The sequence below is a fragment of the Lepisma saccharinum genome, chromosome 24 (assembly GCF_977018435.1).
Source record: "Lepisma saccharinum chromosome 24, izLepSacc3.1, whole genome shotgun sequence".
NCBI classification, from domain to species: Eukaryota; Metazoa; Arthropoda; class Insecta; order Zygentoma; family Lepismatidae; genus Lepisma; species Lepisma saccharinum.
Window position 1 is genome coordinate 60,389,230 of NC_139252.1, and position 16,520 is coordinate 60,405,749.

General features: G+C 38.7%; 1 protein-coding gene across 1 annotated transcript in view; it reads left to right on the top strand.

Moving 5' to 3' along the window:
• The window catches only part of LOC145978342 (uncharacterized), an 82,950-nt gene extending 81,140 nt beyond the window's left edge, over positions 1-1,810 (top strand). Inside the window, exon 2 of the mRNA XM_083110931.1 lies at positions 145-1,810. Within this exon, the coding sequence (XP_082967057.1) occupies positions 145-760 (616 nt within the window). The 3' untranslated portion in view covers positions 761-1,810. The remainder of the gene's footprint in view (positions 1-144) is intronic.
• The last annotated feature ends 14,710 nt before the right edge of the window (positions 1,811-16,520 follow it).

Genomic DNA, 16,520 nt, shown 5'->3' on the forward strand with positions numbered 1-16,520 from the left:
TCAGAGGTGTTTATTTAAACAAAACTGAAAAATGCATTTTTGGAGTTACGATTCTGGTTCTCAGACGACAATTTGTCAATTATATATTTTGTTTGTGATAATTACATGAGAAGGAAATCTTAACATCTTTTTTGGTCTTTTCAGGATTTCCAATCTCTGCCTTACAACCGGCTTCTTCGTCCTCGTAACCTGGTGGTCAGGGGTCTCTTCCTTGCCAATTGGGGACAGAACAGAATCTGCAGAAGCCGAGGACAAGTCACAGAGAAGGAACAACAAGGCCTTGAGGTTCTTCGGGTATATGCCACCTGGAGGCCAAGTCAACAACCAGCTAGCCAGGACGGACCCCCAGAAGTTGTCATCATACCCCAACTCCCCGATCTACTACATCCGCCTGCCACCTTCCCCGTATGTCTTCGTTCCCGGTCTGGGGTACGTGAGCCCCCCGCAGAACCCCAGCTTCGGTTACAACCCCTTCATCAACGTACCCATCGAGTTCCTGTCCAACGGTAAACCCACGAGCGTGTACGAGTGGGGCCCTCAAACCTCACCTGTCCCCATCATTCCGGCCCCGACACCATCAACCACAACAACCACCACGACCACACCGAGACCATACAGACCAGCTCACACCAAACCAGATTCAACCATCCACAATATCAAAGGGTCGTATCTCTTCAATGGTAAACCAAGCAGCATATTCATCATGCGAAACCCCTACTCGACTCTCCTGAACGACGCATTGCAGAGTTTCTATCCTTAAAATGATGCAGCAGGATTCATACGACAAGAATGAACAATGATGATGGTTTTTGTGAAAGAATCTACGCGAAGAGCAGTGTCACGGAACACTGAAATGTTGATTGATGTTAAACGAGTGATTTTGATCTGACAAACAGTATTCTTAAAAAGACAATATTCATGAATAGTGACTTATTTTTACTTTGTTCACCTAAGCAACACGAAATATAGGTTGAGCAATAACCCAATCCATCCACCCATTGGAAGAACAGATCGTTATGTAAACTAGTGTGTACGTCATAACCCAATATAAACGCATGTCTTTTGTCTTCGTGATAACTGTAGTTTTTAATGAAAATTTGGACACTTTAAATTATAACCTGTTGTGATACCTAATTCAATCAGATAATCAAAAACAGTCACACGTTTTGTGATATTACTGCCAAAAAAACTAATTTCTGTCTTCATTGTTGCATAGTTAACTTCTCAATTGTTGTTGCATGACTGATATAAAGCTCACTCGTTATTGAATGTCCACTTTGATATGTTAAAAATATGTTAAATTGATTTATTGTTGAGAGTGCTTAGCATTAACTTATCTAAGATCACCTATTAATGATATGTATAAAAATCCTTGTTGTTAAAAATTCAAAGTTACATTTTGCACATTATGAATCAATTTTGGCACGTAAAGCATTTTATGTACAGTTATACTCCTTGTTGACATTTGCTATGATTTACACAAAGAATAACTGTGATATTCTAGATACAAGCTTTCTTGAAAGTTGTGAAAATTAATTTCTTTCAAACCATAATAATTTTAAACATGTCCTTATAAATGATAACTTTATACCAAATGTTTATATTAGAATAAATTGAAAAGTAAATATATATAAATTGCGAATATAAAAATAACAACAGTTAAAGTTTGTAAATTGCCATGTTGAAAATTGTTTCCACTGTATAAAAACGTATTAAATTGAACCATATAACGCACTAAATATGATTGAAAATCCAGTAATGTAGATAAAATTGACAATTAAAGTTTTATGGTAATTGAACCAATGTCAGGGATTCAGAATTCTAAAATTGAAACAAAAATTGATGCAAGCAAAATTCCTTCAACTGAAATAGTCTTCCAATAGACTTCAAAAACATAAATTATGAGGCTATATGCCTGAATTACGAGTGAATTACATTCAAAACACAATTATTTCATTACTTTTTTTGTGCAATTTTAAAATTTAGTTTCAAATCTTGGTTAAGTATCGTTACAATTCTGAGAATTATTACTCTTTCGTCATTTAGTGTAAATTTTATGTATTTTTTAATGTTTAACAGATCAAACAACACCAATAACACTAACTAGTGACATAAAATCACTGTTGAGCAGTGTTCTATACCAGATAAAAGTCACAAGCACACATCGTACGTCAATTTTATTGCATGGAACTTAATTTCCGTTCTGTATCACTACGCTTATAAGATTCGTTATTCCCGCAGGTGCCTATGTGCACGAGAATTTGTTGGCGTTAACTATTGCTTACTGGTGCTTGACAGAGCTTACAGAATCCTTGTAGAAGGAGACATTGCTTAGTAGTCACTGCCGCATATTTTGCTCACAATAGCCGCTTGTAGGTGCTATGTTGAGGCAAAGTTAGTCAAGAATGGTTTAGAAATTCAGCACGCTTACCCGCTAGAGACACCGGTTCAAGAGAACTAGACCATGTAGCAGAAATGATTGTTTAGTTAGGCTGCCAAAGTGTACACCCTGGCAAGAGGGGTACAGTGTGGGTTCGTTTGAAAGAGGGTGTTATTCTGAGTGCAAGAAAACAGTTTTTATGTTGAGGAAACTCGTAGCTTAAAACTTCGTCACCTAAAAATCACCGCAAAGCTTCAGTGTACTGACCTAAGAGAGAGATTGCCCATATGATCTTGCTGTATGCTAAAAGTTAGTATGAAACTGTTTTGTAGCTTACGTCATCCGTTGATATGTCCACCAATGTTGCCAGGCAAATGTGATGAAGCAATTTCAACATGTACACAATAATGTGACGTCACGTGCATGCCCTGAGCGAGCGAACGAAAACAAGTATGCGCAAGTAGGACTCAAGATGGTTCGACCAATGAACTCGCGAGAGGGAAATGAGTGCAGCTACCAGTTATTTGTAGCAGCGCTCCGCCAACTCGCTTTCTCCCCTTCTCTTCCGTTATGCCCAGCTTTGCTCCACAGATTCAAGAAACAGTACAGCTACAAAAATCTTGTATAGGGCCTCTTAATAACAAGCGCAAATTGTGGATCACAGTCTCAGGACTAAACATTCTGACAAGCTTATCACACACCATCAAAAATAATAAAGGTCCCTGATAATAGTTTTGCATAAGAGTTAACAAAAAAGGCTTCACCATCAAATCAGAATAACACCATCTTTAAAACAAATCCGCATTTAACAATTTCCCACACGGGAGGCCTGAAGATTACCTACCCCGATAGTGAAAGTTCAAAACAGCCAAGACAGAAGAGGATTACAAATTCTCATTTTTTAAAGTAAAAATCCCTACATGATTTCTCCGTTAGCAAATTCCATTAATCGCATAGGCTACAGCTTCTGCTAAAAATACTAATCCACGAACGCAAGCTTTAATAGACACGCATATACACGCTTTCTTTCCCACGTTATAGTATACTACAATTAATTCACAAACCCAAAACTTCCCTACTTCCACAAATATAGGCAAATAGTTACTTAATTAGTTTTAATTTCATAACTTCTTTCTATTAGAGCTTCAAAACTAATTACTAAAGTATTACAATGAACGTATCATCAACTACCTTCTGTAATCTAATTCCCTGTTATGAAAATACATGAAACAAATTTCACACAACTATGACGTCATCCATGAAGGTTGATATTTTAAACACGATAGTCATCTGTTGTGAATAATGTATATCTTCTTAAACATCCAGAAATGTACCATATTTGTATGAATACACTTTCAAGAAAGTGTAAGTTTGTAAAACAAATAATGTACTGTTAATCACAATTATAAAACTAATGCACTTTCATAATACTGTTACAATATAACGCGTTGTAATGTACTGCAGAATCACAGAGTGCTCAATCTTAAGTAAACTTTGTAAACGTATTTTGTAAACATGAACTGTAATATACTCGCACAATAAGTTTAACGTTGCGCTAAGAGAAGAAGTGCGGTGTTAAATTGTAAACAATCACAGTTTTTTATAACTTTAGTATGTATTTAAGTGTATATTTATATATATAATAATTTATTTTTATACTGCACGAATAATCGAGTGTGCTGTTGTGTTTCATAAACACATTAGTTCCCTAAGCAGGTCAGTCGCTTCATATGATGGTTGTTATGTTTTTTTAAAAAAAGGACAAGTAAATTTTTGAGTGTTTTTACGAAAAATGTTCGTTCTTATAAATTTGTGCAATTCTCTTTTGTAATGTGCTTACCCGATGTACATATATACGATTAAAATTTATATTTTAATACATTCGTGGTGATTATTTACATATTTTGTGTTTAATACATCCTTAGATTCTAGTTTTAATTATCTGAATGTTAGTGATAATGGTTCTTTATTAGCATAAAGGGTTAATTACACATAGAACCAAATTGGAAACAGGAAAATTAAAGAAGCATCATTCATAACAATGTTGCAAAACCCTGCAAGTCTTCCCAGTGTAGAATTCTAGCAAATATGGTCCCCTTTCCTCGAAAAAGAGAAATAACACAAGTGGAGCAAAAACATGTATAGAATTCCTGGAGTAGTTGGATAGCGCGTTGGATTTGTAGTAAAATCACTGATGTTAAGTTCGATTCCGGACACTGGAAAAAATAAATTTGTTCACCTTAAGATGAGAGAAGAGGTGCTCACTAGATTGATTGATTTGTTTTATTTTACTTCGCCTTTTGTGCCACTTTTGGCTAATTTGCGAAGATGGGGATGAGTAATGATATGATGAAATTGATGAATGGACACTCACAAACATCCATGCCAAGGTCAGGATTCGAACCCGGGACCCCTGGCGTCGTAGCGAGATGTGCTAACCACTACGCCACGGGGGCCGGCGTGGCTCACTATAGAAACGCAGTGTTAGAAAAGAATATAGATAAAAGCACTAGACAATGATACTTTAATCTTTTTGAACAGGACATATCATCCAGAATACTATGACAGCTGAACAGGCCCAGACAGTGGTTGATGTTCATTTATTTATTTCACTCCTTTTCCTCACTTTTGGCTAATCGCGAAGATGAGGATGAGAGGTGATAAGACAACATGGATGAAAGGACAATGACACACATGAACAGGATACGAGCACCACAATTGCCTCTAGTCATCCCTCATCGCAGCGATTAGCCAAAATCAGAAGAAAACCGACGCTGAATAACAAAAACGTAATATTTTGAAATTACCAGAGTCATTGTCTTTATGGAAGTTGTTGGCAGCCAAAATTGGCAGTCTTTAACAGTAATTCCTTCAGGTATCTCTTTTACAGCGTAAAGGAACATTTGCATTGTATGATCCTTCCGAATATGAAATAACGAATCTGCATGCTCAATCGAAGGAAGGAACACACTCGAATAACTCATTTGCCATACAACCACAAGGCATACGACACCTGGAGTTATAATAGTTTGAAAATAAAGATTGCACAACTTTTCTTCTTCCATGGAAATAACCAGGAACTCAACACTGTGTCCAGTGTGATCAGGAAAAATGCACGCTCTGCGTAGTTGTGGGAGTAACGCATCAGGAACTGAACACGAAGAATGTCAAACACAGAAACAGGTTTAAGAAGCACGCAGAACAGGGCAAGTTCTTCTCTTGACGCTGATGCAATTGAAACCACATGCAAGTGGTTGGATAAATGTGCATCTTGTAATTGGACACTGAACATCATCTTTCCTTCACATGTCGTGCACGTTTTCCCAATACTCTCAACAACCAATAAGAATCCTTCAATGTGAGTGCCTGCCTACATGATAGTACGCAGCTAACCAATAGCATCCACGAATTGTCGTTGCCATTTAACACCAATAAAAGCAAGATTGAGATACGACATTGCGAGTTCAATGTTTGCCTGCAACTTCTTTAGTCAACGAACCAATGACGTCACTGTGTAAGGCTGTTTCTCCAGTAAATTAGCACATTCTTGCGGCAAGCCGAGAACAGTAAACCAACTTACGATGCACACCTTCATTGTCTTGCAGAACAGTAACATCCCTTTCAGACACCTACAACAGTGGTGTGCCCAAGGGTTGGTGGGGCTCGTAACTCCCCTTCTTTGGCCCAGTATTCGTAAGAAGAATATGAAAGGCACGAAAAGAACGACAGAATGAGTGCTGACTAGTAAAAAAGTATACATAATCCCCCTCATTTCGAAAATCCTGGCCATGTCACTTTCCTAGAATCAATTTCAATGTAATGAATGTTACATCCACATGTACAGGGTGAGTCAAAAGTCCCTGACCACCCCCTTATAAAATGAAAGAGAGTGCAGATTGCAGAAATTGGTCATGGTAGTAATATGTTAGACCTAGGGGGAAACTTTTTGGTGCATGTCATGACAACGTCCGCCATCTTGGATCCAACTTCATTTCTTTAAATGGGAAGAGGAGCATGTGGGGTATGGTTATGGGGAGGCCCGTAGCTAGAACTGATCTCCAGGGGTGGCTCACGGGTTATCGGGGGGGGGGCTTTGTAAACCAAGTCCATTATTCAAAAATTTAACAGTACTAAATGAAGGTAACTTATGTGTGTGTTTGGGGGTGGGGGTCATTAAGTTATATAAATATTTATAAGTATCATACAACATTTTCTATATATTTTAAAACATTCCTTGAAATGTTAATTTACTGATACTGAAATCATCCCTTACACACTCCACATTACTTTAGATGATACAGATATTTATATCACAAAAATGCGCAATATCCAATGAGAGTGTCTACAGTTAATTCCGTCCCCGGCCGAAGCATTGAAACTCCCCTCGTTCCCAAAACTTGGGAACTGTTGATGCAGATGCGAAGGGAATTTGCATGATGACATCAAAGTCACAGATTTCTGTCTAAACGGGAGGTCGCAACAGGGACAGTGAAGGTACAGATGAAGGAGCTCCCGCATGAAAGAACTTACAAAGTCTAGATAATCTTCTAAATACTTGAAGCTACTTCTGTTCATGAACAAAATGAGCGAATGTTATAGCTGCTGTTCATCTTCTGTGGATTTATCCTTAAAGTTGAGCTGTCTAAATGTTCACTCTTCACTGCAAACAAATTATACAAAATAGTTTTACCTAATGTCAAAGTGGGCTGATGGCAGTGCCAGAGGGGGTTGACGACAGTTCCAGGGGGGTGGGGTTGAGCCCCTCCTGGCTCCTGCCTGGTTTTGGGCTAGAATTTCACCAGGAATTCAGAATTTATGAAAACTTTACTGATATGGAAGTTATGGGCATATGAAAGTGATAATTACGTATCATGTGCAGGTGCTGAACCATGCCATTGACCAGGGCCGAACAAATCCAGATCATCAAGCTGGGTGGGGGGGGATAAATTATTTCACCTTGGTACGTTCCTCTCGAATCTAGGTGAGAAAGGAACTCAACTAGTCTGCTCTGAGATATCCTAGAGCTAGATATGCATTGTGTAAGTCCACTTATGCACAGATTGGAACTGAATCTACACTTTAAAGTGGGATCCGAACACTAAAGGCAACATAAGCTGATTTATAGAGTATGATTAGGCGAAAATCTTCCTAATAAACATAAGTTTCAGTTAATATATAGCTTGAGTCACACCAGAACAAAAATCTTCAAATAACCGATACTTGATCAATACACAGTCCTAGTCAATATCGCCGAGTCCGTGACAACCAGTAGGTTAGTCATTTCAGGGGGGTCCAGCAGGACCGGATTTACCAGAAAATGTTGTGAAATATTACTTTAAATAGTTGTGAGGTTTTACAATTGTAAAAATATTTTGTAAAACTTGTACTGAAAAGGCTTAGCAGAGCTTATAATACTAAAAATAATGATTCAGCACAAGTCATAGTGCTTTTTTTTTTCAGGCTATTTTCCTCAAATCGTGCTAGAAATCCCCCCCCCTCAGAGGGAGAGAGAGAGAGAGGTACCTCTCGCCTCCCCTCTTTCGTCGCTCTCTCTCGAAGAAAAAGGAGAGCCCTTCCCCCGTGAAAACCCTCCCTCCGGGGAGGTGGGAGTCTAGGGGAGAGAAGAAGGAGAAGAGAAGAACATTTCACCCCCTTCCCACCTTATGAGAGAGAGAGAGAGAGAGAGAGAGTTGCTCTTTCTCTCTCTCTCTCATTTTCTTCTTTCTCCCAGAGAGACAGAGAGAGAGAGAGAGAGAGAGAAAGACTACCCCTCCCTGCACCCCCAAACACCAACGCGGGACCCCTATCTCTCTCTCTCTCTCTCTCTCTTCTTGAAGAGAGAGAAGGGGAAAACCTCGTCAGGTGGACAGAATTTTTTAGATAAAACATTTGCATTGCATACTTGAACAAAGCTTATACTTTTGAAATGTGGTAGTACTTTGACCATCAGTCACTACCTTATGTGGGGGAAGTCAAAGTGGCACATCAACTGTGATGATCAACAATCAATTTTTGCATGTTTAAAGCATTACAAGGGAGAATATAGTACAGTTTATTGAAATGCTGTTAATTGTGGCATAATTAAATCGGAACACTATAAATTATTTTTCTCATCATAATAGGTTGCTTGCCTATGCAAGCAAAAATGTTATTCATGTCTGGTCAGGAGCTGTATACCCTTGTAAGTCGTGCACCTTCATGATCTACCACAATTTCAGTTTTTCTTTTTCTCCCCCCCCTTTTTTAAGGGGTAAAGGGTACTCAAGTAAATACAGTGTAAATGATCATATTTTGATCATTTTTGTCATTTTCAAATCTTCGAATAGACTACAGCTTTGATTTTTGTGTATGAAACTTAACAGGAAAATTACGTACTTGCACAATAATAAGAAAATAAAGTTATCAAAATTTGATGCATGACTTAGGGTGGGTGGGCAGAGAGCAGGAGCGTATATTCTAGGCTACCTGCGAAGCCTGAAATCTAGAGAATAAAATACAGGTGAAGATCTATCAGAAATTGTAAATAATATTATTCATATAAGTGAGATGATGATGTTGATTCTGGAGTTGGCATCCTGATTTCTTATGAGTTGGCAACCTGATTTCCAATCAGTTGGCAACCTGATTTCCAATGAGTTGGCAACCTGATTTTCTATGAGTTGGCAACCTGATTTTCTTATGAGTTGGCAACCTTATTTCCTATGAGTTGGCAACCTGCTTTTCTATGAGTTGGCAACCTGATTTCCTATGAGTTGGCAACCTGATTTCCTATGAGTTGGCAACCTGCTTTTCTATGAGTTGGCAACCTGATTTCCTATGAGTTGGCAACCTGATTTCCTATGAGTTTGCAACCTGATTTCCTATGAGTTGGCAACCTGATTTCTTATGAGTTGGCAACCTGATTTCTTAGGAGTTGATAAATTTATTTCTATTCATAGCCTAGGACCACGTGACATAGTGAGATAGCCCATATTTTGGACCCAGTATACGCCACTGGCAAAGAGGTATAAGTCATATATTTAGTGGCCATGATAACTACTGTAAATTTAGAATCATTTAGGTAAAGTAATTTTTGCAGGTAGAAAACGTGTGACCAAAATTGAGCAATGTGTTTCAAAGATGTTGGATGAAAAACTGATTTTTTCCCCATGATTTCCCTCTATGCTATTCCCTAATTTTTTTCAAAACTTTCGGAGTATAAGGAATTAAACTGAGTGATTTTAGAGATTTCATTGGTCCACAGTTTTGCAGTAAAACTTTTAAAATAATATTTCATAGTTTAGGAGAGTAGAGGTGGTACAATCACAAACGTTTTATTTATGATAAACGCCATTTGAGAAAAATTGGTCACCATGTTTAAAGATAGTACACGAGAGACCGGTTTAACTTGTCTTGGGAGAGCTTTAAATTATGCGCTGGGTCGCATTTCCGTAGATTAACAAACACAGGTCTCAGCAATGTTACGGCATCACTTGAGTTTTATAAAAAACACTGTAATAGTGTGTGTTTCAGGGAAGGTGGGGGGTAAGTCACCAATTTATCATATTTAGAGGAGCTGAAATTAATCAAAACTAGATACAACTTGAGAATGATTGTTGTTTTGCATTTGTATTTGTTGGAAGCATTGCAAGATTGTAGATTAAAAATGAGTTTTTCATATGCTGAGGTAAATTCCAAATTCTGACACCACCTTCTAATCTCTGCCTAAAGTACATTTTTGGAGATAAGAAGGCTGTTTTGAGAATTTTAGGGCATCACTTAAGCTATAGTCTGACAACAAATGTTTTGAAATACAGTGGTTGGTTACTGCCCCCCCCCCCCAATCGGTGCCACTGAGTGTAAATATACAAACACAAAATGCAATCGTATTGAACTATGTACTGAGATGGGAAGAAAATTATATAAATGCCTTTAAAAACACACTTTTTGAACCTTTGCAATACAACCATCATGAAAAAGATAAATAGATGATTTGTCCACACATCTAATACCGCCTCACACCCCTCCCAAATTTCCTCAACATCCCCAATTCCTTTTACAAATTTCAAATTTATAGTAATTTCGGTTATAATAACCCTTCCAACCCCCGCTAAATACAAACTTACATCAGGGTGCGAAATCATTGAAGACTGGTGAGGATCTACATCCCCTTATACGTATCACCCCCACCACACACACACATATACATACATAAATTATTATGATATGGATATTTTAATGTTATTAAATATAAAAGTCAATCAATTACTAATTATTTTTAAAGAAACATTATTATTATTAAATACACATAAAGTAATTAATTAGTTACTTTTATATATATCAGATATGTGTAAAATAGCAAATTAGTTCCTTTACTAACTGTCTAAAGATGTCAATAAATTACGAAATATGGAGGCACATAGTGGTTCGGATTCCACTTTAAACTGTAGATCCAGTCCTGATTAGCCTTACAGTGCATAAATTGGACTTAAATTCAATCAATCAAAAAAAATACGAAATAGTTTTGTTATGTACAAGCGTTTGTTTAGTTTTTGTATTAATACAAAACTATTGTAATTTATAATTATGTTTGACTTGCATTCTTCTTTTATTGCACGCATATTGTTATTGGTGTAGACAGAGTAATAATCTCTTGAAAAAGAGAGAAAGCATTCTTGTGTGTTTTCGATATTATCCTTAGTAAAGTACATAAGAAGTAAATACTAATTGCTTATATTTTGTTGTTACAAGAAAAACTCTCCCCCCGAAAAAAAATTGGTGGGGGGGATTTTTGAGGTCAAGATTGTTGGTGGGGGAAATCCCCCCCCTGTCCCCCCAAGGATTTCGCACCCTGACTTACACCCCGAGTTGGAAAATTCTGGATTAACCTCTGCAGGTGGAAAGTAGACTACCTCTTACATATGATAAATATCAAACATTCGATGCTCAATGTGATAACATGGTTCATGAACCTGTAATGTACGAGAACACTGTAAAGGTTAATAAGTGTTGTCGGTAAAACAGGTTTTGAAGAATGGACGCGGAAGAAAATTAATGGTGTGTAAGCACCCCTTCATATCTCCCTTGGGGCCGCCCCCTGGTGAGTTAGAATATATCCGAAATGGATGCATAGAATAGCCGCATGAAAGATTGGAAAAATGAAACTTTTTCAGAGGCCTCGCAGCAGTTAAAGGAATACTGTGAATTGCTACACGTATATTTGAGCCTTGTTCAAAACGAATGCATTTTTCTTATTTAAAAATGACAACAAACAATCCAAGTTCGACCTTGCTCCAGATATTAAGCGGTTACTTCGAGGAAGTTGAATAGATGTCACCACATGTAACAGAAGCTGCTTGCACTTAAAGTAACTGTAATTTTATAATACATTCTTTCGTAAATCATACTTTGGATGTTTAATTTAAGTTTTTTAAATAAGTGTAGCTTTGAAAACATTTGATAAGAAGTGTTGTAGTAAACTACTGGTTTCATTGGCGCAAGGAAGGAAGATCGCAACTTACTATAGCTTTATCAGGTCTGACTAGAATCAACATGAAAGTCCATATTTCTTAGCTTCGTAATTTATTACATTAAATAAAGATTATTATTACTTTCAATTGAAAGGTATTAAAAAGTAAGGATACCTGGAATATCTGTGTCACGGTATCCAGTGACATATCAAAAATCACCGTTCGATATTAATCATTCTTGTTTATTTAATCGTATCATGGTTAAATGTAAAGTGTGAAGTTTGGTTTATGTTATCTGAATATTTCCAATGCATATGTGGTAAAATTGATATTCGAGCAAGACATCGGGAGTTGGGAGACGGATTTTTCTGAGTGACAGACGAACTGTCAACACGGCAAAGTACATGGCATATTTGCAACCGAAGCGGCTCGTCACGGAGAAAAGATGGACTTATTTTCGTCAGGACCAACATAGGATTCGCCGCGGGAGGGCAAACTACTTTTCATCGGAGCTTCACGGATGACCAGGATACTCAGCTAGAGCCCAAGCTAGCAAGAACCGAAGACACGCCCTGTGACCGCGTTTCGAGACAATGAGCCGGGGTAATTTCCATCACTTCGGAAACCCAACCCATCCTAACGTCTTTTCAACGGACAATTTTGAATCTGATATAAATCTGCAGGACTTCGAGTTCACCACACAGTTTTATCCGGTTTTTGTAGAGAGAGCATCTCCGCGCTACACTCCCGCGTGACTACTGTTTTGTTTCCGTAGATTTTGTTCTTTTGTACCGTGAGCGAGTTACCGATAGTGAGTTTACCAGTGTGTGCTTTATTCTGTGAAGCATTTCGCGGTGGTTTGTTTTTACCAAACGAGAACTACCATAACGATGGCCGGCTAAAAAGATAGAGAGAGGGGGCCGTCGCCCTTTCCCGACGCCTGCAACGATGCACCAGCACCATCCGGTGAAGCCAGCTGACGCGAAAACCGACACGACCGACGCGCAATGCCGCGAACTCAACCATTGCCCGACGGCAAGAATGACGATTCCAGTTCGACGCCCAACAGAAGCCCGGTACCAGAGAGAGAAAAGGATGATTCCAGATCAACGCCCCTAGAAGCCCAACGGGAGAGAGAGAGAGAGAGATGATTCCAGGACGACGTTTGATGGATGTCCGACACACAAGAGAGATTCAGGACCGACGCGTGAGAACGTACAGCCGACGCTAGTGAGAAGAGAGGATACGCGACGTTCTATGAAAGTGCCCGATATCGTTGCAACCACCCTTCGTCGCGTTCGACCTCTAAGAACATTTTCGCCGCAAAGGAACCTCGTGCAAATCCCCGCATCCAGGAAAGATGAACGATCTCATAATGTTGCAGAGTCCGGTAGAGTATTCTTCAGATGGTTCATGTCCATGTACGCATGTATTGTTTGTATCAACGCCGTACCGTAAAAGCCGAAGTCTCATTGATTTGCAAAGTGACTCAGGAACCCCGAACCTAACTTCCGTGTCTGATATTTTTGAGTAATGTTATATAAAAGGTCATTTCATGTTCATATGTAATAATTTGATTATCTGCATTCAGAGTTAGAAGCTCCTTTCCATTACGTTAATGTTTCGTGTAACTTGTCAAAGTGTTCTCCATTTTTGTGTAACTAACCGCCCAGTCGCGTCAATTAGCTTGTCAAAGGTCGACTGATTAGTCTTTTAATTTGTGGAAAGCGTATTTTATATTGCAAGGTCGTGCGAGTGTAGTATTCTTTATTGCATAGTGTTTTTGTTGTAATTTTTGCTCGCGCCGACGATTGATTTGTGTATTCCGGCAGCTGGAGCCGATTAAGTTTTGCATCACTATGTAATGGTGTAATTGTTCTCAACGGACGAGAGAGGCTTGTGTGTATTACCCCGTCCGAGAAACTTGGTAAATGTCGTGCTTACGACTTGATGCGTGCGTTCATTCGAACGAAAGGTTTAACTACGCCGACCCAATTGTTTTAGATAATTGCTTTCCGAGGGCTGGCGCATATTTGATTTAAATGAGCACAGGAGCGGGCAGACTAATGACCTAAATTCACGTAAAGATTCAAACAAAAAGTAAATGATATGTTGATTAGATCCATGATTTGGTATGTATATTCCCCATGTGAAATTCCCCAGAATGTAACGTGTTGGCTGCGTACTAGAAAAAGGGAACAATAAAGCCTTATGGGAAGCGTGAAGAAATAGGTCCGGGATCAATTAATGTACGCGCTATAAAGTAAGCAACAACCAACAGTTACAAGTAACAAATTGTTGAGGTCATTGGCCAGTGCTTTAACACCGCCACCTCAGTCTCAATAGAGAACCAATGACAAGGCTATGCCTAAGAATAAAGAAAATATAATTCTCGGTACTGGTCCCACCTTTAAATCAATCAAAGTAAGTAGTAGGCAATGGCATTCACAAAAATATCGTGGAATATTTCACTCAGGTTCGACAATTCTCACAAATATCCTGCAATACAAAAAATGCACACTAACTACTCATAAGGAAACTACAAAGTCCATACTACCCGATGAAATTCTTAACTTCCTTTTTTTACCAATACCAACTTCGCAGCTTCACTTTCTTATGAGGAAGGTTCGTTAACAAAACGTATGTAACAATATTCAGTTTTAAGACTTGAGTCAAGAATTTATTAGATTCAATTCTGAACAAGAAACAATCAATATCTCAATTCTCAACAATGTGAGAAACATTTCATCATCAACAAACCCAATTTAATTGCATTTAGAAAAATCTCACCAATTTAAACTTTAACAAACCTTTCTTACAATTTACCGCCAGTTATTTGACGTATCAAGAATACGTATTACTACTTAGACGTTAATAGCAACTTGGATTACAATCACGATTAAATCCATTCTTTTGTACTCGTTACAAAATCCACTTGGTCATCAAACCGAACATTTACAATTAATTAACAAATGACTCACTTTGGTCTATTATGCTTTTGTCACAATAAATTATACAATTCTCCCCGTTCTACATTTGATGCTCCCACTAACCTATTTTAATGTTGTGCCACCCTAATATTAATTATTCCAACATTTAAAGGTTCGCGACGACGGATATGAAATGTTATTCGTACGCCTCGCAAAATTTCAATCTTACACGAACGTTGCAAGTCTCATCATTTTTTTTTTATTCTTGTATCTCAAAATATCCAACTAGTAATGTCCCATTGATTATCCCACGCGTATAGTTGCAATCAACAATAGTTTAAACTTTCGTCCCCCCGTTCTTCCTTCGTTTACGTTTTTTAAGTTCTGACTCAATCGTGATAAACCAACGGGATTCAAATCCACTTTCGCGACTTGGACTTCGCAGAACTAACAGAACGTATCGACACTGTACATACCTCCATTTATCACTTCCAAAAATGTTCCAACCTTCAGTTCGCGCTGCAAGGGGCGGTCAGTCAAACAGAACTCTGCCTTCCTTCAAGTTCTGGCCTCTGAATATTAGGGTAACGTCTGGAAACGTCCATCAAATCCGTCCCTCGGATATGGCTCTGGATACAGGTGCACGTTGCGGGAAAACTGACGAAATCTAACTGGCCTCGTTAGACTTCTCACTCCAATCAAATGCAACTTCCTTGCAAACGTATGAGATCCGTCCCAAAAGGTACTTCTATCTCGCGTCGACGTGCGGAACTTCACAGAGAGCAGCAATAACGAAATGTGCAAACGCTATCAGAATAAAGTTAAAGTCTCGCCCGCGAGACGACTTGCACACTTAAACCAGCAACATGCTCTCTGCCCCTTTTCCCCTCGTCAGCCAAGTCACGCTGACAACTTTCGCGTGGGTCTCCCAAGTCGGAACTGAGTACTGCCGTTTTTTGAGTCAGCTCGAGAAGCGAGCGCGGAGGGAGAGGTCAATGGAGACCTCTAGCGGGGGCTAATATAATCAAGAAAGAACAGCGAGACGCAAGGCGTACGAAGAATGAGGAACTGTGACGTTATTCCACGCGGAATTATTACGTAGTACTTTTTTTTTTTTACGCAAAGCGTAGGAAAAACGTCACAAGAAGTAAGAATGAGAGAATGAGTCAGGGGGAGATGAAAAACGTTTGTTAATTCCGTTCGTCCGTGTTATCATTTGACGTTTTTCAGGTATCTGGTATAATGCTATTAGTGTATTATTATTGTTCGCGAGTCTACATATCTAAGGTAAACAAAACAGTGTAACATTTCAAGGTATTTATCTCCGCCTCGCATTAGTACGACAATAAACGACCGTCTTTGTACCGAACTAAAAAAACCTGGACCGTAAGTAAATCACACGACCGGTTTCCCGTACCTATGGTGACGTCTGGCCCCGTTCCGGGGTATGAAAGATATGTCATTCCGGGGACCGGGAATTGGAACGCTTTACATCTGGATGAGCTGTTAATCTGTGATCCAAAACCACCGAGGCGCCACCATAAAATCCCAGGGGGTTGCTAAGGATGTTTTAAAATAAACTGCCCGCAGGCATGTATCTAGATATATATTTCATGGGGGGGGGGGGTCCGATCCGAAGCAAGTGTCTAATAATAATAATGTTTAATATAAAATATTCATTATTTAGCTTACGTATATTTAAGGTTGGCAAAATTTGTAAAAAAAAAAAATTACCGTGGCAAGTAATTTAGTGCCAAATAG